This window comes from Hyaena hyaena, unplaced genomic scaffold, assembly GCF_003009895.1.
Source record: "Hyaena hyaena isolate Hyena2069 unplaced genomic scaffold, ASM300989v1 scaffold_796, whole genome shotgun sequence".
Lineage (NCBI taxonomy): Eukaryota > Metazoa > Chordata > Mammalia > Carnivora > Hyaenidae > Hyaena > Hyaena hyaena.
Window position 1 is genome coordinate 729,044 of NW_024081429.1, and position 22,629 is coordinate 751,672.

General features: G+C 44.6%; 1 protein-coding gene across 1 annotated transcript in view; it reads left to right on the plus strand.

Annotated features, from left to right (window-relative positions):
* Positions 1–789: 789 nt before the first annotated feature.
* The window catches only part of AGPAT5 (1-acylglycerol-3-phosphate O-acyltransferase 5), a 54,256-nt gene continuing 32,416 nt past the window's right edge, over positions 790–22,629 (plus strand). The window contains exons 1-3 of the mRNA XM_039219174.1: positions 790–1,090; positions 16,932–17,001; positions 21,779–21,894. Of these exons, the coding sequence (XP_039075105.1) occupies positions 872–1,090; positions 16,932–17,001; positions 21,779–21,894 (405 nt within the window). The 5' untranslated portion in view covers positions 790–871. The remainder of the gene's footprint in view (positions 1,091–16,931; positions 17,002–21,778; positions 21,895–22,629) is intronic.

The window sequence follows — 22,629 nt, forward strand, 5'->3', positions numbered from 1 at the left end:
GGACAGATGACCCGGGGCGGAGCTTAGATGGGCCCAACTGCTCCGGTTACGTGTCTCTGGCTTCCCAAACAAAGCCTGACAGATATTTGATGAATGCACGAGTCCTCCTGACCGGAGGCCGCTGTCTGCAGCGCCCGAGATACAGGCCCAGCGCGTCCCCTCTGCACCCGAGTCAGGGGACGTCTCGATCAAGGGGCGCATCCCGGGGACCAGGGGGCCCTCAGAGCGTGCGAGCTGGAGGCGGGGCGAGCCCTCAAAGCAACCCGGGGCCCAGAGTCCAACTGAGGGGACCGACGACCGCCCGCGGCCCCTCCTCCGGCCCGCACCCACCTTCACCCCGCGCGCCCGGCCGCCGCCGCCTTCCTTCCCGCTTCTGCAGGGAGGCCGGGCTTCGGAGCATGCGCGGCGCACACAGCCGGGCGGTCCGCGCGTCCGCGGGGCAGTTGCGCGTCAACCGTCAGCGCCCTTGACCACTCAGAGGACGTGTTGATTTCACGGAATCCCGCCCCCTGGGGGGGACTATGGCAACCGGAGGCCAATCAGGCGGCGTGTTGTTGCCGCGGAGCCCCGCCCCCGCCAGGGGTACTGGGTGACGGGCCAGGGTCATGGGGTGTAAGCGCTCCTGAGCCGCCGCGCCTCGCAGCGCCGCCGCATCCCGTTGCCCCGCGGCGGCGCGGCCCATGCGGCTGGGGGCGGAGGCGGGCGCGGGCTGGGCGTCTCAGGTGCGGCGGGCGGCCGGGCGAGGTGAGGGCGCGGCCGCGGGGCCCGGCCCCGCGCGGTGATTGGCCGCGGGCCGACGGCGGCGGGGCGGCCTGGAGGCGCCCCGGGCGGGGAGCGGCCGGCGGCGCAGTCCGCGTGCGGAGCCGGGAAGATGCTGCTGTCCCTGGTGCTCCACATGTACTCGATGCGCTGCGTGCTGCCGGCCGCGGTGCTGCTGGGCACGGCCCCCACCTACGTGCTGGCCTGGGGGGCCTGGCGCCTGCTCTCCGCCTTCCTGCCCTCCCGCTTCTACCAGGCGGTGGACGACCGGCTCTACTGCGTCTATCAGAGCATGGTGCTCTTCTTCTTCGAGAACTACACCGGCGTGCAGGTGAGGCTCTGCGGGTCCCCCGCGCCCGCCCGCGCGCCTGCCTCCGCCCACGCCCCCACCTGGCTGCGCGGCTGGGACCCTCGCGGCCCCCCCCATCCCCCGCAGGGGACTTCAGGGTCGCTCCTCTCCGCCTGGCGGATCGGGCGCCCGGAACGCGTGCCGCCCCCGGCCCTCCCGCCGCGAGGGCAGTCCCACGTTCCTTGTGGGGGTTGGCCCCATACTGCCTTGCAGGCACCCCAAGAGCGCTAGGATCGTGGAGGGCTTGGAGCTCTGTTGCTCGTCGGCTACAAGTGGCATCAGCCGTCCCCTGTCCCCGGGTTTTGTGACTGTCTGCCTGCCCTGGGTCGGTGCAGATGAACATTTAAGTAGGGCAGGCGGGTGACAGTTTTTGGCGTTTGGTCTAAGAACATTGGTAACGTTAGAAGTCAACAGGGCGCTTTTAAACGTCGGAGCCCTGGTCTTGAAACAGATCGGTGTTACTATTTGGACAACAAGTACAACTTTGTTTTTGCGTTCTTTCCCAGTGTGAGTGAAGGCTGGACGAGGAAGTTAATACATTTGTTACTGTAGAAGCCCTGGCGTATTTAAAATTCTTACCAACTTACACTAGGCTTCAGTGTGTGGCTGATTTTTTTTTTGTCTGATGACTTTTCTTCTGTTACTTTGTGAAGATTGGATCTTTAAATTTGTGGGGTGGCGGGGGAATGTATAGGACCCTCTTAACTGTAGTTATTTGAACTCTCTTTTACAAAAATAACAGTTGGGGATTTTTCTTTTATTTCCCAATCTGAACAAAAGAGCTTGATTCTTGGTTCTTCCTTATATTCAGTTCATCCTTTCCACCCCCTCCCCCTTGGTCAGGGTTGGGATGGAGGGAATGCCATGGCATTGGTTTTGTGTTTTTGCCTTTTTTTCTCCCCAGAGCAGCTGTTTTCACCCTGCTGTCCACCAGCGACTATTTTCAGTTTGCAGTTGCACTGCTGTGGATCCCTGATGACTGGGAGTTTGCCCCAGTTGGAGGTTGTTTGGGGGAAGGGAAGTAGGAGAAGCCAGGGCCTACATTTAAACCAGCGAGTCTCTAAGTGCTTCTCAGGAAAGAAAGCTTGCTCTCTCTCTCAGATCATGGTTTCCTGTTGACTTTTAAAATGGGCTTCATTTAAAATTTTCACGAATTTGGGTCAGTCGTTTACACCCTGTGCTCTCGCTTCGCCACATTGGTTTAAACGCCTGGCTTTATCATGATTAAATCTTTAATTTCAGTTCATTTGAGAGCTGGCCTGGGCTGGGACACAGAGGGAACATAGGACCAAGTCACTTACCTCTTTAGAAAAATAGTGCTTTCTGTGGCGGATTAGTTTATTTTTGTTCAGAGAATAGAGCATGTTCCATGCAGTGTAATGTATAATATACCAGTGAGTTTCCCATTTTAAAAATGATTGCAAACTTTCAGAGTTCCTAAATTGTGTGGCTTACCTTATACCTTGTTCAGCGTGGACCTCCAGTTTAAGTTTGTTTTTCTTTTACGTTTGTTTATTTTGAGAGACAGAAAGAGTAGAGGAGGCTCCAACTGTCAGGGAAGGCTCCACGCAGTCAGCGCAGAGCCCGACATGGGGCTCAAACTCATGAACCACCGCGAGATCGTGACCTGAGCTGAAACCCAGGGTCAGACATTTAACTGACACAGCCACCCAGGCGCCCCAGGTTTAAGCTGAGTTCTCAGCATATGGGTTTTTAAAAATTTAATCTGTTGGGCAGTAAGTTCTAGGAAGGAACCCACACTAAATAAAACTTTGGCTTCTCCCTGAGGGCCATCAAATATCCTTTTATAAATGCATGAACGACAGCATCCAGGATAATCAAGGAAAGGGATATATTTATGAGGCCAGGTTGTCACTTGACTCTTACTTTTACTTAACTAATTTTCATCAGTGACTTTGTCATTGTAAAGTTTTGGTTAAAATTTTAGCCGTTTTCCTTATTTTGCTAAGGGGCTTTATTCCCCCTTGGTTGTTTATCACCTCTAATTTGCAAGGACCAAAAATCCTTATTGCTGCACTGTATAAAATTTAATTTAAGAGGATATAGGTTTTTGAATGCAAAGAAGTTCACCATTAAAGTATATACATTGTAGGGGCGCCTGGGTGGCTTAGTTGGTTAAGCGTCCGACTTTCGCTTAGGTCATGATCTCACGGTTCGTGGGTTCGAGCCCCGTGTCGGGCTCTGTGCTGACTGCCAGCTCAGAGCCTGGAGCCTGTTTCAGTCTGTGACTCCCTCTCTCTCTGACCCTCCCCTGCTCACGCTGTCTCTCTCTCTCCTAGAAATAAATCATTAAAAAAAAATTTATAAAAAAAGTATATACATTGTAAAAATATATTTAAATTAGAATTTTTTCTTACCGACTCCCGCCTGGCCATCAGCAGTTTGATCTCTGTATTTATGGGTCTGTTTCTTTTGTGTTTGTTTTTTAGATGATGCATATAAAGTGAAACCGTATGGTGTTTGTTTTTCTCTATATGATTTATTTCACTTTGCGTAGTACCTTTTGCATCTATCCATGCAGGATTATTCCTTTTTATGGCTGAGTAATATTCCAGTGTGTGTATATGTGTGTAGCACATCTTTCTCTATCCATTTGTCTCAGAATGCTTCCATATCTTGGCTATTATAAACAATGCCGGAATAAACGTAGGGTGCATCATGTATCTTTGATTAGTGTTTTCGTTTTCTTTGAGTAAATACCCAGTAGTGGAATTACTGGATCCGATCCTATTTCTCTTTTTAACTTTGGGAGGAATCTCCATACTGTTTTCCACAGTCACTGCCTCCGTTTACATTCCCAGCAACAGTACACGGAGGGTTCCCTTTTCTCCACATCCTCGCCAAAACTTTATTATTGTCTTTTTGATACTAGCCATTCTACAGGTGTAATGTGGTATCTCATTGTGGTTTTCATTTGCATTTACCTGTTAATTAGTAATGTTGACCCTAAATTAGAATGTTTGTAAATGGCCTTTTAATGCTTTTTAAATCTAGGTTAAAAAAGAAATGGTTCATGGTAGTGTAACAATATTTTTTTATGCATAAAGTTTTTAAGCTGAAGAAACATAGGTCCATAAAATTCATTATTTGTGCTTGGCAGGTAAGCCTATTCCAGCAGGTATACTTGAATGTTCTTTTGGATTTTAGGTAAATATCTGTTCTTTCATACTTCTACTTTATTTTCATACGCATTAAAAACAAAACTTTTTTGAGAGAGCGCATGAGCAGGGTGTAGGGGGAGAAGGAGAATCTTAAGCAGGCTGTATGGCTCAGTGCAGAGCCTGACACAGGGGCTCGATCCCATGACCCTGGCATCGTACCCGAGCCAAAATCCGGAGTTGGACGCTCAACTGACTGAGCCACGCAGGCTCCCTTCACATGCGTTTTCGACACAGGAGAACATTTCAATCACTGTTACTAAAATTACCATTTATAACTTCCTTATTCTTTTAGGTTCTCCTAGAATCTTACTAGTACTGAGATTCAACTGGGTACCCTCACCATTTACTTTGGAATAAGCAATCAGGGTTTTAAAAGTTTTGGGGCACCTGGGTGGCTCAGTCAGTTAAGCATCTGACTTCAGCTCAGGTCATGATCTTGCGGTTCAGAGGTTCGAGCCCTGCATCAGGCTCTGTGCTGGCAGCGCAGAGCCTGGAGCCTGCTTTGGATTCTGTGTCTCCCTTTCTGTCTGCCCCTGCCCCGCTCAAGCTCTGTCTCTCTCTCTAAAAAATAGGCATTAAAAAAATTAAAAAGGATTTTAAAAGTTTCATGTATCTCTCAACTTGAGACTCACTGAAAATCAGCACACACCTCTTTATCCTTTTGAGGGGCACCGATTCAAAAAATTATATTCTTTTCTGTTGCTGCCATAACAAATCCCTTCCAATTTCGTGACTTAAAACAAGAGAAATTTTTTCTCCCAGTTCCAGAGGCCAGATGTCTGAAATCAGGGTGTTTGCTGGCTTACCCTCCGACCTGAAGCTCTGCGGCAGTGTCCTTCCGTCGGCTCTTCAGATTCTGGGGGCTGTTGGCATTCCTTGACTTGTGGCCTGGTGGGTCCACAGTCTGCCTCCATGACCTCATTGCCTCTTCTTCTGTCACAGATGTCCCTCTGCCTTCTCTTCTAAAGACACTTGTCGTGGGTTTAGGGCCCACCCCGATAATCCAGGGTGAGCTCCCCAACTCAGATCCACAAATGCAAAGACCCTTTTCCCAAGTAAGATCGCACTCACCAGGTTACAGGCATAAGACATGGACAGGACAGTCTTTTTATGGGGTCGGCATTCAGCCCACTACGACAGTACCTCAGTTCTGCCTATTCTTGGAGCTGGAGTTCAAGGAAAATTTGGGAAGCTGAAAAGAAAGTGGGGCTTACTGGCAGAGACAGTGGTGAGGTGAGGACTTGGGCGTCGGAAGGCGATGTGATCACTGTAACCTGTGGTTTCTATCCTGAGATGCCTCCTAAATGTTGAGATGCCCACATAAACAGTGAGTGTACTAGTTATGACAGGTAATGGGAAATCGTAACGTGTTGCTTTGAAAGCTGTTAAAAGTTAATGTATTTTTTTCCTAAATGTCAGAATTCTTATCTCATTTTCAAAAAAAAATTCTACACTTTCCCCACCTTCCCATGGAATGCACCCAACACTGATAGTTGATATTGGCGGGACAAAAATATCTGGCGATACGATACATGTCTCCTCATCAACATCTAATCAGTATTTCAATCACATTTTTTTCCTGCTTAAATCATTTTGTAACATTCAGAATTTCCTTTAAAGTGTTTTACATTAATGGCCCTATCTCTTCTTCAAATGCTAACATGATCTATTATAACAACAAAATGTGGACTTTGAGATAAATTTAGTTTTTCAACTGACCTACTTCAAATATAAAATAGTTCAAAAGACACTGGAAGCAAGATGGAGAATTTATGTCTAAGATTTTGATTTTTTTAATGTGTTCAGTTAGAACACTCTTAAAATCTCTAATAATGCATACTTTTAATGACAACATTATTTCGAGTTCCTCAGGAACAACCAGGGCTCTCATATTCTAGATCTGGTCTCTAGGACCGTTTATAACTGGTTTTTTTCCTGTGGCTAGTCTGTTAGAATAATGCACGTTTGTTTAGAATGGGAGAAGGGACCTTACGAGTCCTTCTCTTTTTTATCACATCTGGATTCTGTCAGCATTTCTGCTAAAACATTGCTCAGAGTAGTCTTGAATTATCAGTCGTTCTAAAGAGGATATAAATGTTTTGTATCCTTGATTTCCTTTTTCTCTGCTTATTCATCCTCCACATGAAGACCTTAAAAGACCTTCGGTTACTTCCTTCAGTTGAGCGGAGGTGCAAGGGAGCCAGCCAGATTGGGTCGTGTTTCTGCATTTGCTTGTTTAAGAATGACACAGGCCTTTCAGAGAGGAGATTAAACATTGCCTAAATCAAATAGCATTTTAGCCTAACACGTTTTAAGTCTGGCTAGGGAATAGACTTCTAAGAAAATCTTAGAGAAATGTAATTAGAACCTAGCTTTTATACTTCCTATAAATAAAGCCCCCCCACCCTGAAGCAAGCAAGTTATCATAGGTTACACTGGTGTAAGATTTCTTTCAATGTCTCATTTTTCTATTTTAAATCACAGATACAATAAAAGAGTCAAACACTGATGCAGTATTTTGAGAAAGTTAGTTTCCTCTGCCTACACACACTTTTCCCAAATATGCAAGAATTTGCTGTGTAACTTTAGATTTCTTCTCATTAAATGTAAATTGTGGGAAGACTTCCCCAATAAATTCACTTCTTGGATGTTTTTGTTTGTTTTGTTTTTTAGTGTTTGTTTATTTTAGAGAGAGAGCTGGCAGGGGAGGGGTAGACAGAGAGGGGGACAAATGATCTGAAACAGGCTCCACACTGTCAGCACAGAACCCTACCTGCACTGTGCTCGAACTCACGGACCATGAGATCATGACCTGACCTGAAGTTGGACGCTTAATGACTGAGCCCCCCAGGTGCCCTTGGAGGGGTTTACAGTAGCACTCTGTATGCCTGTAACCTGGGGCCACCTCTGTGCTGGGTCCTCAGGATGAGGAAAAGGAAGGTATGAATCTAAAGATAAAACTTACTTTCCCTCTTTTGTAAATTTGTTTAAATTTGTGGAGCTGAATGAACTGAGGGCTGACTATTCCTAAACGGAGTTAGAAGGTTATTTTTCCTTTTATACTTTTTTTAATTAAAAAAATTTTTAATGCTTATTTATTTTTGAGACAGAGTGTGAGCAGGGGGTGGGGGTGGGGGGCAGAAAGAGAGGGAGACACAGAATCCAAAACAGGCTCCAGGCTCTGAGCTGTCAGCACAGAGCCCGATGCGGGGCTCAAACCCACAGACCGCGAGATGGTGACCTGAACCGGAGTTGGACACTTAACCAACTGAGCCACCCAGGAGCCCTGATACTTGGTTTCTTAAACACAGGTTGTTTAAGAAATATTATAACCCCAAACTAAGTAGTAACTTCTAAGGAATTCCCAGAACCTACCCTCCCTCCCTCCCTCCCTCCCTTCCTTCCCTCCCTCCCTCCCTTCCTTCCCTCCCTCCCTCCCTTCCTTCCCTCCCTCCCTCCTTCGTTCCTACACACAGAATCGGAGTGTGCCCTGCTCCAGGGCCTTTGCTGGGTGCTAGGGATACAGTGGGGAAACCACACACCAGACCCCTCCCCTCACGGAGCCCACCCGCTGGTGGGGGACACAAGTAATCGCAAGAAAATTAAAACGTACTGTGCTCTGTGAGAGTGTTAGGCGAGTGGTTGGAGGGCAGGGGGCTGGGTAAGCTTGCTTGCCCAAGCAAGTGACATTTGCACGGAGCTCTGAAAAAGGGCCGGTCTGGGAGGATTTGTAGCAATCCAGGCGAGAGATGGTGGCCAGAGTAATGAGCAGAGTGGAAAGAACCCCAGATCCATTTTCGAGGTACCTGATAGGGCTTTGTGATTGGATGTGAAGGAAAAAGGAGAGGAAGGGGTTCCTAAGAAACTTGGCATTTAGTGAGTGCCGACTGTGTGCCAGGTGCTGTGTTATACTAGACCAGTCACCCTTACAAGGTAGGCGCCATTCTTCCCCTTTACCCATTAGAGCTGAGGTGCAGAGAGCTCATGTGTGGTAGCTCTGGCTTCAGGACCCATTTTCCGACAATGCTCTTCTAGGTGCTGTGGTTTTGTTGGTTGAGACGAGATCCCACTCGCGATTTACTCATGGCAGGAACAGTGTGGACCGGCAATTCCAGTAGAGGATGATACTGCAATGGGAATGTTGGTGTTTGTCAGCTTTGTGACACAGCGATGAAATGGCTGCCTGGATTATTCAAGAAGGCTGTGTCAGTTATTCTGACCTGCTCTGAATTTTACTCCAAACAGGAGTTAAGGATCCTGGCATGCTTAGGAAAAAGAGGCTCTCAGTTGATAACTGAATGAAAATGAAGATTCCTAAGTGTGGAGTTCAAAGCCATCTAAAATCTGCCCTGGCCATCCATTTTGTCCATTCATTGGCTTTCCTACAGCCCACCTATTGCCTCCTCCCCAGGCCCCCCCGGGCGCCTCCCACCCCCCGATGTGTTTTCGGCCATATGCGTTTAGACTAGTCTTCTCAGTATACTTTGTTCCAACTCAGGCCCCAGCTTTTCCTCACCCCCTCCTGGTGTCAGGATCACATACGTGATATTAACATAACATTAGCAAATTTAATGTCTATATTGTCCCCCCTACAAGATTATAACCTTCTGGAGATGGCAGTAAAGAGGAGAATAGCTTGAGTTGAATTTTCCCTTTTAACAAAAGGGTGCATACTCCAGAAACGGGTCTGGGTGGGTTTCTGGGGAAATGTGGAGGTACTTCACTGCTGGTGGGGGTGGGCTCTTGAAGGACCTTACTGGTTGGCAGGTTTTGATCTAACAGGGACTGCAGGTCTAATGAGCCTAATTGCATTCTTTAACTTAAGTAGAGAAAGGGGAAAGAGCATGAACTGTACCCTCGAAAGCACGACTGGGAAAGAATAATGTCAGACACCTTGTAAAAGAGGGAGTTCCAGGGGCGCCCAGGTGGCTCAGTCGGCTGAATGTTGGACTCTTGGTTTGGGTTCTGATCATGATCTCATGGTTCCTGGGATCAAGGAAGTCTGCTTACAGCATAGAGCCTGCCTGGGATTCTCTCCCCCGCCCCCCCCCTTGCAAAAGAAAGAAATAAACTTAAAAAAAATGATAATAAAAGAGGGCATTCTGGAACAGCCAGCATCATAGAGAAACCTTTGTTCACTTGTCAATAAAATCCTGTACTTTTTGCTGCTTTTGAACCTATGCACTTCTCTAAGGTTGATTTTGTTTCCTCTTTCTCTGTGGGAGCCAGCAATGAAAACCTGAAATAAGCAAGTGTTTTCTGGGTGTTTGAGAGGGTGTTGCAGCATGTGGAAGTGGAAGTGGTGTCTGGAAGACAGCTTTATTCTGGCTGGTCTCCAGGTGGGAATTTCAGGAGCACAAAGAAATGAGGGGGTGGGTGATACCTGGAAAGGGACATGGCCTTAAGTGCGAACCACATGTTGGGCACTCGGGTTTCAGATTGAGAACATCGTCTCTACTCTCCGGTAACACGCAAGCCACTTTAAAAAAGTGTATATGAGATAAATTATTTATAAAAGAAAGAAGTGAATAAAGAGCCGAGGAAACGGAGGAGTCATGCCTGTGAGTCAGGTCACTTGCTTCATGTAGGGAGCACGTGTGCATGAGCAGGTGACTCCGGAAGTTAGGGCCAGCAGAGGGGTGCCAGCGCTTAACGGCTCGCGGGTTGCTGTGCTCCCGTTCTCGATTTGGATCTCTGGAGGAAGAAACTTTTTTAGTGTATTATTTGAGAGAGAGAGCGGGAGCACACAGAAGGGGCAGAGAGGGGAGGGAGAGTCCCAAGCAGGCTCTGCAGGTCAGCCCAGAGTCGATGCGGGGCTCTGCCCCACCACCGTGACATCATGACCTAAGTGGAAACCAAGAGTCCCATGCTTAACTGACTGAGCCGCCCAGGTGCTCGCTGAGGAAAGGGTTTTATGTCTTATTTTTTCCTCAAGAGCTTCTTATCTCCGTAGTATTCAGATTGAAAAAATCACGTAAGCTTCTAGTATATGGAATCTTTGCAGAGAATAGTTTTGTACCAGTCGAAAGAGTTTTGGATCTTGGTGTGAGAAACTGAGTGTAATTCCTAGTTGCCTGCCATGGTGTGTCGACCTGAGTAAGTCATTGTCTCAAGTCCATGCTCTCGTCCTTAAATGGACTACTTCTTTTCATTTTATTTTGAAGAGTAAATGAGATGATATGTGAAACTGCCCGCAATGACTGGTGCACTGTAGATGCTCAGACAAGCACACCCTAGAAAGTAAGGACAATACCAAGAGACATAGATGAGGAACGCACAAAAAAGCTTTGTGATCTGTAAGGTTCCATTTACATGTTGCATGATCGTTATTTTAGCAAACTGGTCATTAGACAAATGGTTTATATTTTGATCTTGGTTCTGAGGGGCATTGGAATTTTCCTATTCAGTGAAGTGTTGTTTCAGATTGGGCAGAAAAAGACCATAGTTTTTGTATGCATTACGGTAGAAATCTGGTGCTGGTTAACTGTTGATATAGTCGTCCATTGACCTAAAAATACATTTAAAAATTCACTTTAAATGATTATAAACAGAGTGTAATTATATATGTAATCTTGCTAAAACATTCTTTATACACATTTCTGTGTAATCAGACAGTTTTTTTCTCTTATTAATCACTTAACACAGTTTTGAATAAAGAAGTTCATTATTGGACAGTAATAATAATAACAGTTAACTTTTGGGGGGATAGTTACTATGTTCAAGGCATTGCATGACTAGTCTCAATAATTTCACCACAACCACATGAGGAGTGGTTGTTGTTATTTATAATCATTTTACTTGTAAAGAAATAGATGAGAGAGCTAAGGTACTTTTGCTTAAGTTCACATAGTAAGGTGATAGACTAGGATTCAAATTCAAGTCATTTTTTTTAATGTTTATTTTTGAGAGAGAGCACTACTGGGGGGTAGGTGGGGTGCAGAGAGAGGAGCGACACAGAGGATCCAAAGTGGTCTGTTTGCTGTGGGATGCGTACTGAGGAACCATGAGATGATGACCTGAGCTGGAGTGGAGTCCGATGCCCGACCGACTGAGCCACCCAGGTGCCCTTCATATCCAAGTGTTACTTCACATCAAATACTTCAGTCTGGGCCCTTAGTGACTACTGTGTTGCAGTGCAGACGAAGAAAAACTTGTCCTCCACTTGCTTAGGTCTGCAGGTTGAACTGACAAAAGCCACATTAACAGGAGAAAAGACCTACACACTTTACTGATGTTAATGTTTTTAGATGCGTTGGTGCCTCACAAGAAAGACCTAAAAACCAACAGAAGTGAATAGACTCAGCTTGTGAGTTTATACGTCATTTTAACAAAGGGCAGTAACTTGTGGAAACATGGCTAGATAGAAAAAAGGCTTTGGACCGTTAGGGCTGGTAAATTGTGGGTAGGTCACTGGGGAATGTATGATAGAGATACGGGTGGTTTAGTAAGATTTGCTCTGCAGACTCACCGGCTGTCTCCGGTCTTCCTAGCGCTTTAGAAGGAGACACCTTTAGGAATGTGGGTATTAATGTCACCTTCACAAATACAAGTTGTTAATGCCTCAGGCAGAAAAAAGGGGGGTGCGCAGAAGGGGTGTGTGCTTGCCTCTGGCTCAGAATAATCCTTATGCCAAAGTGGCATATTTTGGAGTAGCATACTCTGATCCCCCTCAACAGACTATACTTAAGGACAGTGAGGAAGTTAAAAGAAAATTCACTTTGCACGGTGAAAGAAAATGGATATTATTGACATAAATGAAGAGTCTATTTTTTTCACAAAGAAAATGCTATACGTCTGTCCATGCGCTGGTGATATTGTCAGTTGGGTACTCTACTGTGTTAAACATATGTGTACTTGAGATTCCATTTCACTATCTTTTTTCAGGATGCAGGAGAGTCTTCAGATTGTTTACACATCATGGGAGAAAATTAAACAATGTAAAGATACGGTCCTGGTGAGGTGAAAGAATCCTCCATGTCAGTCCAAGCCTTCTTCTTTTTAAAAAAATTTTTTTAAATGTTTATTTTTGAGAGAGAGACAGAATGCAAAAGGAAGAGGGGCAGAGAGAGAGGGAGACACAGAGTCTGAAGCAGGCTCCAGGCTCTGAGCTGTCAGCACAGAGCCTGACGTGGGCTCCAACTCACGAGCTGTGAGATCATGACCTGAACGGAAGTCGGATGCCCAACTGAGCCACCCAGGCGCCCCAAGTCCACTCCTTCTGACAGCCGGTTTGTTCAGGCGTGTTTGAAGAAAGCAGAACAGTCACCAGAGTGTCTGTTGCAGTGAAGATAATTATTCAAGGAGCATTTTTATTGGCCCCTTCTAATGAATTAATAAAATGAAAAGAAAAAATAGTTCTTTTTTCTATAGGGACCTTAGATGAGCTTTTAAGAAATGGGTGAGACTAAAATCCAACAATTGTAAATCTAAAAGAGTTAGGAATAACGAAAAGGCCATGCTTTTCATATGCCTGATTTTGAAGGAACAAATTACTTGCAAAAACAGTGATTCATGTGATTTGAAATACGTGTACTCGAAGATTCCCAGAGTGCTGCCTAAAAAGTCCCTGGTGCATTAAAAGCATCTTACTGTGTTTATTCCACAAACTTTTACTGCTGAAAATGAGATACAGTTTTATCTACTTGTGAAAAGTAAAAGTGCAACTTAATGATTCGTAAACTTGTGCTGAAAAGCATCTGAGTGCCGAGCTCTGGGGGTGAAAAATGAAGAGCCTGCCGAGAGGAGCTTACGAACACTAAGGGGTAGGGACCAGCACACGCAGCAAGGGCTGATGCCCCTACAGGAGTGAACGGGGCTTGTCCAGGTGCAAAACGAGGTGTGACTAATCCCGGGCTCTGGGTTAGAAGGCAGGCAGGAAGCTTCAGAGGAGGGAAATGCAGGTGGGGATGTGCTGATCCGAGATGATGACAATGAGAGAGTGCCCGTCCGAGAATTGTCGGGGAGGAAGGCCTGTGATCCTTCCAGCCGGACTTAGACTCAGGTTGCCCTGAGATAGATGACCGGCAGAAAATCAAATTTAATAGGCATGTGGACTGGACTCCACACAGGCGAGATTCCAAAGACCCTGAGGCCACAGGAAGCTTACAGGAGCTGAGAGGAGAGGGGTCTGCAGATCCAGAGGGGAGGCCTTTAGCAGGAAGCTGAAAGGAGATGATTTGAAAATCATTGAAAAACAAAGGCTGTCCTCTGATGCAAATGAGTTTCTTAGGTAAAGAGGAGTCTCTGTTTATAGCGCAAGTTCCTGGTACTGGCTCTTTTCAATGCAAATTGAGGCTGTTGAGAGAGAGACAGATATCTTTTCCTGCATCTGCTGGGTTTTGATTACTTCGAACTTGAAATAGTCTTTATGCCAAAGTGGTCTATTTTGTGTTTACACGTATGGGTATGTTGTTAATTCTTGTCAACTTTTTTTTAAGTTTAGCAAACCCTACACCTATCTAACTCATTGCATACTTAATAAGGTAGTAATAGCTGTTAAGTATTTTGAGATTCTGCATTCTTAAAACATGAAAATTTTTTCTTCCTCTCCATGTTAGTAAGTTGAAAAACGAACTTTCCACTTAACTGAATGAAAGAAATTTGACAGTTTCAAATTAGAATGCAGTGCCTTTTCTTTAACATCTTGTAAATAAACCAAGTGAAGGACCTGAAAACTGCATATATTTGATATTTAACATTGTAATTAATGCATTCCTTCCTTCAGTTAAGTAACATTTATTCAAGCTACCTAATAATGATTTGTAACTATTACAATAAAATTTGTGCTTCATAACTTCATTTACTCTGCTTTGAGATAATTTCAAGTTTTAATTAGGAAGGACTATTTTCTAACTTATTTCTGTTGAATTCCAATTTATAGTGACAAATGAAAAAATTTAAATAGGCAATCATCCAAATATCTACTTTAAGGTATTATGTTTTGTGAAAGGCTTAAGCTCTTTTGTACCATCTTGCATTTCATTTGGAAATAGCTTTTATTTCAGTGACATACTATTCATATTGAAGAGTAATCTTTAAAAGTATGAATGATGTATTATGTATATTCCCTTAAGTGGCTATGAATTAGGGTTTTTTTTTCCTGAGTTATGTAGCAGTAGAACTACGTTTTCTCTGTGTTGCTCAATTAAATTCATTGCGTATTCTACTTTCTCTAGATACTGTAGAGGCCAGTTTTAGGCAAGAGGCTTGAGCAGTGGACACTCCAGCAAGGCAGAAGGCCCCAGAGTGACCACCACGCTGAACACGAAGAGGCTCATTACGTGGCCATAGACACTAACCAATGGGCTGGTGATGGCCCAGCACAGTTACCAGAATAGGGAAAATTCCATAAGCTCCCGTCCTTCTCCCCCCACCCTGTAACTATAACCCGTCACCACCACCTCCTGGAAGACAGTCTCTCGTCTGCTGTCCTGCCTGCCCCCGCTTTCTGCACTGTCTGCATGAAACTTCCATCTCCTTTGCTCTGCCTCGGGTGAATTCTTCCACTGCCTGCGCCGCTGGCCCCCATCTAATCAGCACACACCAGAATTGCTGCAGTCAAACTAAAATAACACCTTTAATAACGTGTCTGTTACCTGCTTTCTGAGGCTTCAGCCTGGCAGTGTATTAAGCAAGCCCAGGGCACGACAGGAAAAGGAGAGCCTCTTGGATGGCTCCAGTGCCCACTTCAGCTTGGGGGCAGGCAGGTCTCCGAGAGTAGCAACCTTTAAATGCCAGAGTCCCAGCAGGGGGCGTGAGCCAAAAAACAGACCGCGGTTGTGAAGCTGCAGTAGTGGAAACCCCGTGCATTGTACCCAATGGACTCAAAGCAGTTCTGGCTTATTGGTGAGAGAATGGGGACTGTTCACCGGCAAGAATGCCCTTTTAACCTTACAGAGATCAAACTATTGGTTTAGGCTTTTGTTTTGTTTGTTGACACTGATAGACTTTATTAATAAAAAATTGAGCAAATATCTAAATGGTTATATGTACTATAAATTACATGTATAGCATTGAATAGTTTTCTGAAGAGGATCATAGAAACCTCAGTCTGAGTCCCTGATGTCCAGAACTCTGTGCCCTCTGTTTCCATTTTGTTACAGAGACTCTGGGTTAATGTCATTTTCTATTTCTGTTGTTAAGATATTAATGAAGAATGTTGCCTCCAGTATATTGGTGTAGATACCTAAAAACCTTTAGTTGATTTGTAATCTAGCATAATCCATGATCACAAGGTACAGAAACAAAAATGCTGTGAATAAAAAAATACCACAGTGGCTTCAACTCTTAGAAGTCATGTGTTATTTCTTAAACCGGATGGTGGGTACACAGGTGTCCATTATATGAGTGTTTCTGTAGTTCTGCATGTCTTAAATGTTTTGTAATAAATTCTTAAAGAAGTTAAATATATTTTTAATTTATTATGAAACACTTAAGACATGCAACTATAGAAAAACTCCTATAATGAACACCTATGTGCCCACCATCCAGTTTAAGAAATAACACATGACTTCTAAGAGTTGAAGCCACTGTGGACCCCTCCCTTCCTGGAGGTCATCTGTATCCTGAACTTTCTAGTCCTTTATTTTTTATTTTTTAATTTTCTTAAGTAAACTCCATGTCCAGCATGGGGCTTGAACTCATGACTCTGAGATTGAGTCACACATTCCACCAACAGAGCCAGCCAGGAGCCCCAACGAACTTTCTCTGTTCTTCACAGAGATCCAGAGACTCCTAATCATGAACCATGTTTCCCTGTTACAGAATCAAGGTTTAATCTTCAGTTTGGTATTCAGAAGTCTTTCCCATTCTGGCTCGGATCTCGGTGGGTCTCCCTCCTCGAGCTCACCGGCCCTGCATGTAGCCATGGTCTGACCGCCATGCAGCCAGCGGTGCCTCAACAAGGCCTCAGAAGCTACCGTTTCCATTTCTTCGTCACCTTTTCATGAACATCCTCCCTTCATCTCATTTGCTGAAATCACACACATTTGCTTCTGCTCCACAGTTGACAGTTCTTTAATATAAAATGTACCATATTTTCATAAAGTTTGCATTGCGTCTCATTACAGTTGTGTACATGGCTGTTTCTCCCACTACACAGTAGGCTTTTTGAAGGAAAATGTATCTGGGGCACCTGGGTGGCTCAATCAGTTAAGTGGCCAACTTCAGCTCAGGTTGCGATCTCATGGTTCGTGAGTTCGAGCCCCACATCAGGCTCTGTGCTGACAGCTCAGAGCCTGGAGCCTTCTTCGGATTCTGTGTCTCCCTCTCTCTCTGACCCTCCCCCGCTCATGCTCTGTTTCTCTGTCTCAATAATAACTAAAACATTAAAAAAAAAATTGAAGACGTATCTTACAAAAATTGTTTCAGGTGTTGTAAGCGGTCAGTCAATGCTTGTACTTTTCTCATGAGGATATCGATCATTCTGTTTCACTTCATGACCGTTAACCTGCTGTGTACTTAACTACTCTAAACATGTGCCATTTATGGTCTCTGATGCTCCTAAGAGAAATCTAATTTTTTAATCATGGATAGAGATATTCGTGACATTGTCGATTCTTTGACAGTGTTCTGTTTGGTTTATTACAGTAGTACATGTTTTGAAATATTAAAGTAATGTTTCCTTTTGTTTTATCTTTTAGATACTGCTATATGGAGATTTGCCAAAAAACAAAGAAAACATAATATATTTAGCAAATCATCAAAGCACAGGTTTGTATTTCATTTGCATGAAATTTAGGTTTTCTACAGAAAGTAGATGGGCTTGCAAAGGAATGTTTTTATGTCTTTAAACGGAGTGTTTTGTTAAAACATGAATGTTCAATGCAGACGTTACATCATGATCTTATATTTTCACAATTTTACTTCTTTTGAAAGTCAGGAGTATGAAACTGAATTTTCCTAAACTTACCTTTCTCCCTCGGATGGGTGTAAATAAGCCCTTTTCATTCATTTATTCTGTTTCTTTGAATAGTTCTTTAAATAATGTATGCATTTGTTTTGTAAGTTATGTTTCTGGAAGTAAAACTGGGCCAAAGTGTATACACATTGTACATATTTGACTGTTAAGGTGCAGAAAGGTTGTGCTAATAAGTGACTGCCCCTCCCCTAAAGACACCACTGTATTAATTTCTAACATCTGTAGTTCCTTTTGCCTCGTCAAATGTTTTGGTTTAATTATAGCTTGCTGTTCTGTCCAAAGAAACACAGAAGACTCTGGTCTTTGATTGTAGTGCAGTATATACTTTAAGACACTTTTTTAAAAAAACGTATTTTGAAATAATTACAGATTCTCAACAAGTTGCGAGAATAGTCTACGGACTCCCATGACCTCTTAATCAGTTTCCCTCAGGGATGACGTGTTATGTAGCTGCTGTACACTGTCACAACCCAAGAAATCGACACTGGTTAAGGCACTTTTTAGTTCTACAGATATTTCAGTCCAACGAAAATCCCACTTGTTTTTATCAAACCTGTAACCACTTCTGATGCGCGCTCGCTAAAGGCCATTTTTATTGCTTTAAAAAGGACAGGACCTGGGAGCTCAGAGCCCCAGCACGCGACGGGGGCTGTGCCGTAACGGGGATCACGTCGGCCGCGGCTCTTTATCGTCTTCCTGTCCACTGTGTCTCTTTGTGATTTTGTTGCTTTTATCACTACCCCTGCCCTAGGCGAGGAAGAGGAGGGCGAACGGGTTGAAATGTATTTTTCTCAATTTCACTCATTGATGATGTGCTCTGTTTTTACGGGACAAGGGTTGGCAGGAGTTTTGAGGTAGCTGCGCAGCCGGGCGGCGGGCGGCGGCTGCCCTAGCGCTGGGCCGCCGAGCAGGCCGGGGACGGCGGCCGTGTCCCGGGACGGGCGGGCTTCCATACCGCCGCCAGCCTGCTCCTGCTGCCAGTGGCACGTTTCTCCTGGGCCTCCAGGCTCCGGCTAGGAAGGACTCAGGGGCCCGGCGTAGGGAGCGGCTCTTGGTAGCCCAGATTTCCTTTATATTGACCAATATGTTGGTGTATTTTATTAAAGCTTTCTGTGGTTTAAGAAGATTCCCTCTTCAGATTCCTTGTTCAGGCTCCCTGCCATCTCCCCCTTCCCCGGCTTCAGCGTGGGCATGGTTGCATTGGCGGCCTGCGCGGCTGGCTGAACACATTTCTGGGGCGGTGGGAGGAGGCGTAGCGACAAAATGAGAACCGCCCCTGCCGTGCGGGTGCTCCCTGCGTGCTGGCCTTTAGGCCATCACGTCAGCGGGAGAAGACCTTTGAAAGAAAACCGCTTTGTTTTGTTTCCTACTTGTATTTGGAGCTAGAAAGTAATGTGGGAAGTGTGAGCTCCAGCGTCCACCACAACGGCCCTGAACAAAGGCCTCACTTGTCAGGCTGGAGAGCCATTCCCTCATCCCCTCGCCCGGCCTCCCGAGGCCCCAACACGTTGTGGTAGCGGGCCCTGTGCCGGTTAGCCTTCAAGACTGAGAAGGCTGCTTTTCTCGGTGCCTTTTTAAAACCCACAACCTGGGAACATAACTAGATAGTGACTTTAAATTACATTAAGATTGCCAGTTTTAGTCAGAAGATGATGGAATATGCCCAGAAAAACGAGCACATTCAAGTTTGCATATAGTTCTGTGTTCCCGAGGCCCCTGAGACTTATCCATCCAGACTCACAGCTCATGGGCCTGGATACTCTTTTAAAACCCTTCTGAGTTATTAACCACAAATGAGTATCTAAAAACGTGATGAGCAGAAAGACTATTTCCGCGTTCACCTTAGACTTTCCAGAGCACCATCTACGAGACTGGCCAGAATCCCAGTCTCTTCTTGGACTGACCTCCAGACAACTGACGTTTGAATTAGCTTCTATTCTCCATTGTTTTCACTTGATGTGTGCTTGCCATCTCCATGTTCTTAGTGTCTTAACTTCTCCACAGGGAGGATATAGTGGCTATTCCTCCTTCCCCTCCTCCTGTTTAAATATCTGCTTTTGACACTGTTTGCTTTAATCCCATGGAAAAACACCCTTCTCTTGGTTTAGGTGACATTTGTCTTGACTGACCACACATGTGGTGAGTAGATGATCATAAGAAGGCTTGGGTTTGTGGTCAGACCCTTGCTCATAGGCTGTTCTGCACCAGCTCATGTGACGGTACGCACATGACCCAGCTTCTTAGCCTTGCCCGTAGTGGGTGGGCGATGTCTCCTGCTCAGGTACTTGGGCGATTTACATAGGCCAGCCCCTGGTTTCCCAGCCTGCCTGGGTCATTGGGGGGGGCGGGGGAGGACATTTCACAGCAGGGGGTGGGAGTGTGGGGGCTGGGGTGATGATGATGATGATGATGATGATGAAGACGATGACAGCAGCGGCTAACGAGTGAGCGATGTGCTGAACACACAGGTGCTTCTGCCCGGTATCTCTGTGACCTTGGACGTGTTGTTACATAATAACGTAGGTGAGGAAAGCCTGACTCTTCTAGGTGTCCCTCCTCACTGCCCTCTCCTCTGTAACAAGTTCATGGGAACGATGACACTGCCTTGGCTGGATCACTGTTGAGGAATTCCTACATAGCCACATTTCTTGATGTCTTCATGAGTGTATTCATGCCAGAACACAACATGTGAATCGTTAACTGTAAAGGTCCCTGTTACCGTCTCCACTTTCAGTAACTCCATTGCTATCTAGAAACCCTCTCAGAAACCGAGTTGAGAATAAACAGGAAAAGTAAAGGTCATCGAGTAGCAAAAATTGATGCGCAAAGTGTGTATGTTTTGACTACGTCAGTTAGGTCTTAAGCTTTTCCACTAAAATTTGCAGAAGTTTAAAGTCCTAGCCTAGGAGAGCTAATACCGACGTGACCATTTCACACTCCATCTTCGGAGTTCTCGGGAGATGCGATCTCGGCCGTGTATAGCATGGTTATTTCAATATAAAAAATGTGTTAGGAAAATCCACACTTAAAAAAGTAATTGTTCCAGGAAAAGATACCCTATCTTGTTTTTAGCCTTTGATTTAGAATCCCAAATACATCCCAGGAGGTATTACAGCCTTGGAACCATACATTTAGTTCCCAGAGTTTATTTACACTAAGTACCGTTATAACAAGCTGGATCCTGGTTTCCAGGACATAATTAGAAAGAGAGGTGTTTATCGGTATTCTTTAGGTGATTTTAGTGGGAAGGAAGGGGATTGAGAGTTGGCCTCCATAGGAAGTTACATGCTGGACGTGGCTTTTAGGGGTCCTTGCTCAGAGGGACCAAGGAGAGCTGTAATAGAATTCATGCATGTAATTGTAACTTAAATCCTCGAGAAAGAACTTGTGAATGAGAAAAAAAGATTAAAAAGAGATTTATAATGGTAAAATGTTTTTCCACAAGAATAATTTTTGGAGTTCCAGTTGCTAAGTGTTCGGGGTATCCTCTCTGGTTACCTATCTGGGTTCTGGGTATCTATCGTTTTTGGTATAAACTAACGCTAACTCCTTTACTTCCCAGGCTTTTATTTGCTCTAGATTTTATTTTAACATTTTCCCCTCTAATTCAGTCCTGTCGTTCTGGCTCCTGAGGCCCTGGTTACACTTGTGATAGTAGGACTCTCTATTTTTGAGAGATTCTTACCAATTTGTTTTTTTCAAACATCCCATCCTCTGGTTCAGTTTTCATTCTTCTCAAAGAGACGGGGTACTTTGTAGCCCTTTGCTTCCCAAGCCGAATCTCTGGGCTTCAAGACTTTCTACTCTTTGCCCCCTTCACTTCGCTTCCCCTGACCCTTCACACCGTGTCCTGTTTACCATCTTCTGCACACGCTTGCCCGGGTTCTGGCTCATTGCTTCGGCAAGGGCTAGTCCTGTTGGGAATTTCTTCTCTCTTCCCAGAAGTTTTGTCCATCACACTCGTATCTTCTTATTTTTATTTTTGTGACCTTTTAGTAGTGACTTACCTGTGTAATTAGAGTTACTAGCAGCCTGGGTCTGTGTCCTGTGGTTCTGTGAGGAGCACTCGTCTGCCCAGCACAGCCGTGAGCTTCAGCCGGTGTTCGTTCTGACATTACAGCCTAGGATTGTGTCCTGAAATCCATCAGTCAGATACAGTGTCCTTGGCTTTTGTTGTTCACGTACAAACACATATACAGTACTTAATTGCGCTTAACCATTTCCTTTGAACTTTGTCCTGTTTTTTAGACTAAGAATTAGAGGAGCTTTATTCCTCGTTCACACCACGTTTGTGTCACTTGTGATTTGTGACTTCTTTGCATTTTATCTCTGAAATAAAAAGCCTTTCAAGAAATGCAGGGAAAAAAACACCAACAAAGAAAACAAAAAACTCGAATTTGTAATTTTTAAATGTCTGCATTTGTTACAAAGTAATTTTAGAGTTCTAATCATATTTTGAAAGTATATTCCTAGTATAATCTTGTGAAGACGCTCTTTCCGTTTCTGTGAAGGGAATGCCGCAATTTACAAATGGGTCATTTATGCACTAATTGGGTTGTGTCTTTGCAGTTGACTGGATTATTGCTGATATTTTGGCCATCAGGCAGAATGCGCTGGGACATGTACGCTATGTGCTGAAAGATGGGTTAAAGTGGCTTCCCCTGTACGGGTGTTACTTTTCTCAGGTAACTTTTCCATACTCTTTTCATTATATACGTAGCTTATAAAAACTGTAGATTTGGAAAGCTAACATGCACTTAAATGTATAGGTTGTTTTGTTTATTTTTTAGGTTTAATAACTTATTCCAAATGGAAGTCATTTTATTTGGCATTTTTAATGGTGCGTATTTATATACATGCCTGATCACCCAGGTGGTTACACAGCATAAATACAAATGTACAAAAATCCAACAACTAGGAAAATTTAAAGGCACAGAATTTGGAAGATGATTACCTTAAACTAATAGTAAAAATTAATCACGATCTGTAAGATATTAAAAAACAGGAGCTGTATATGCAAAGTGCTTAGCATGAGTGTCAGATACATAATAAATATTTAATAAATGATACTTTCCAAATATTTAATAAATGATGTTTACTTCTCAAGCCTTAACTTTGGTCAAGAGACTTACCTGCTCAAAAATGTGTGCTTCTCAGCTGTGTTAGGTCCTAGCTCCCCCGCAGGGCATTCACAGTCCACCCTGACCTATCTCTCTGGAACCCACCTTGCTTTTCTAGCCTGAATTGGTTTCCCCCTCCCTGTCCTCCTTCAGGCTGTCCCTTTAGTTTGAGGAAGATGCTCTCTGCCTCCGAGGCCCAGTTTGGATGCTATCATGAAACCCTTCCTGCGCCTGGACGTTTCCTCCGCCCTGCTTTTGTCTTAGGCTGTCTTTATTATTACACTCCTCAGATTCTCCTGT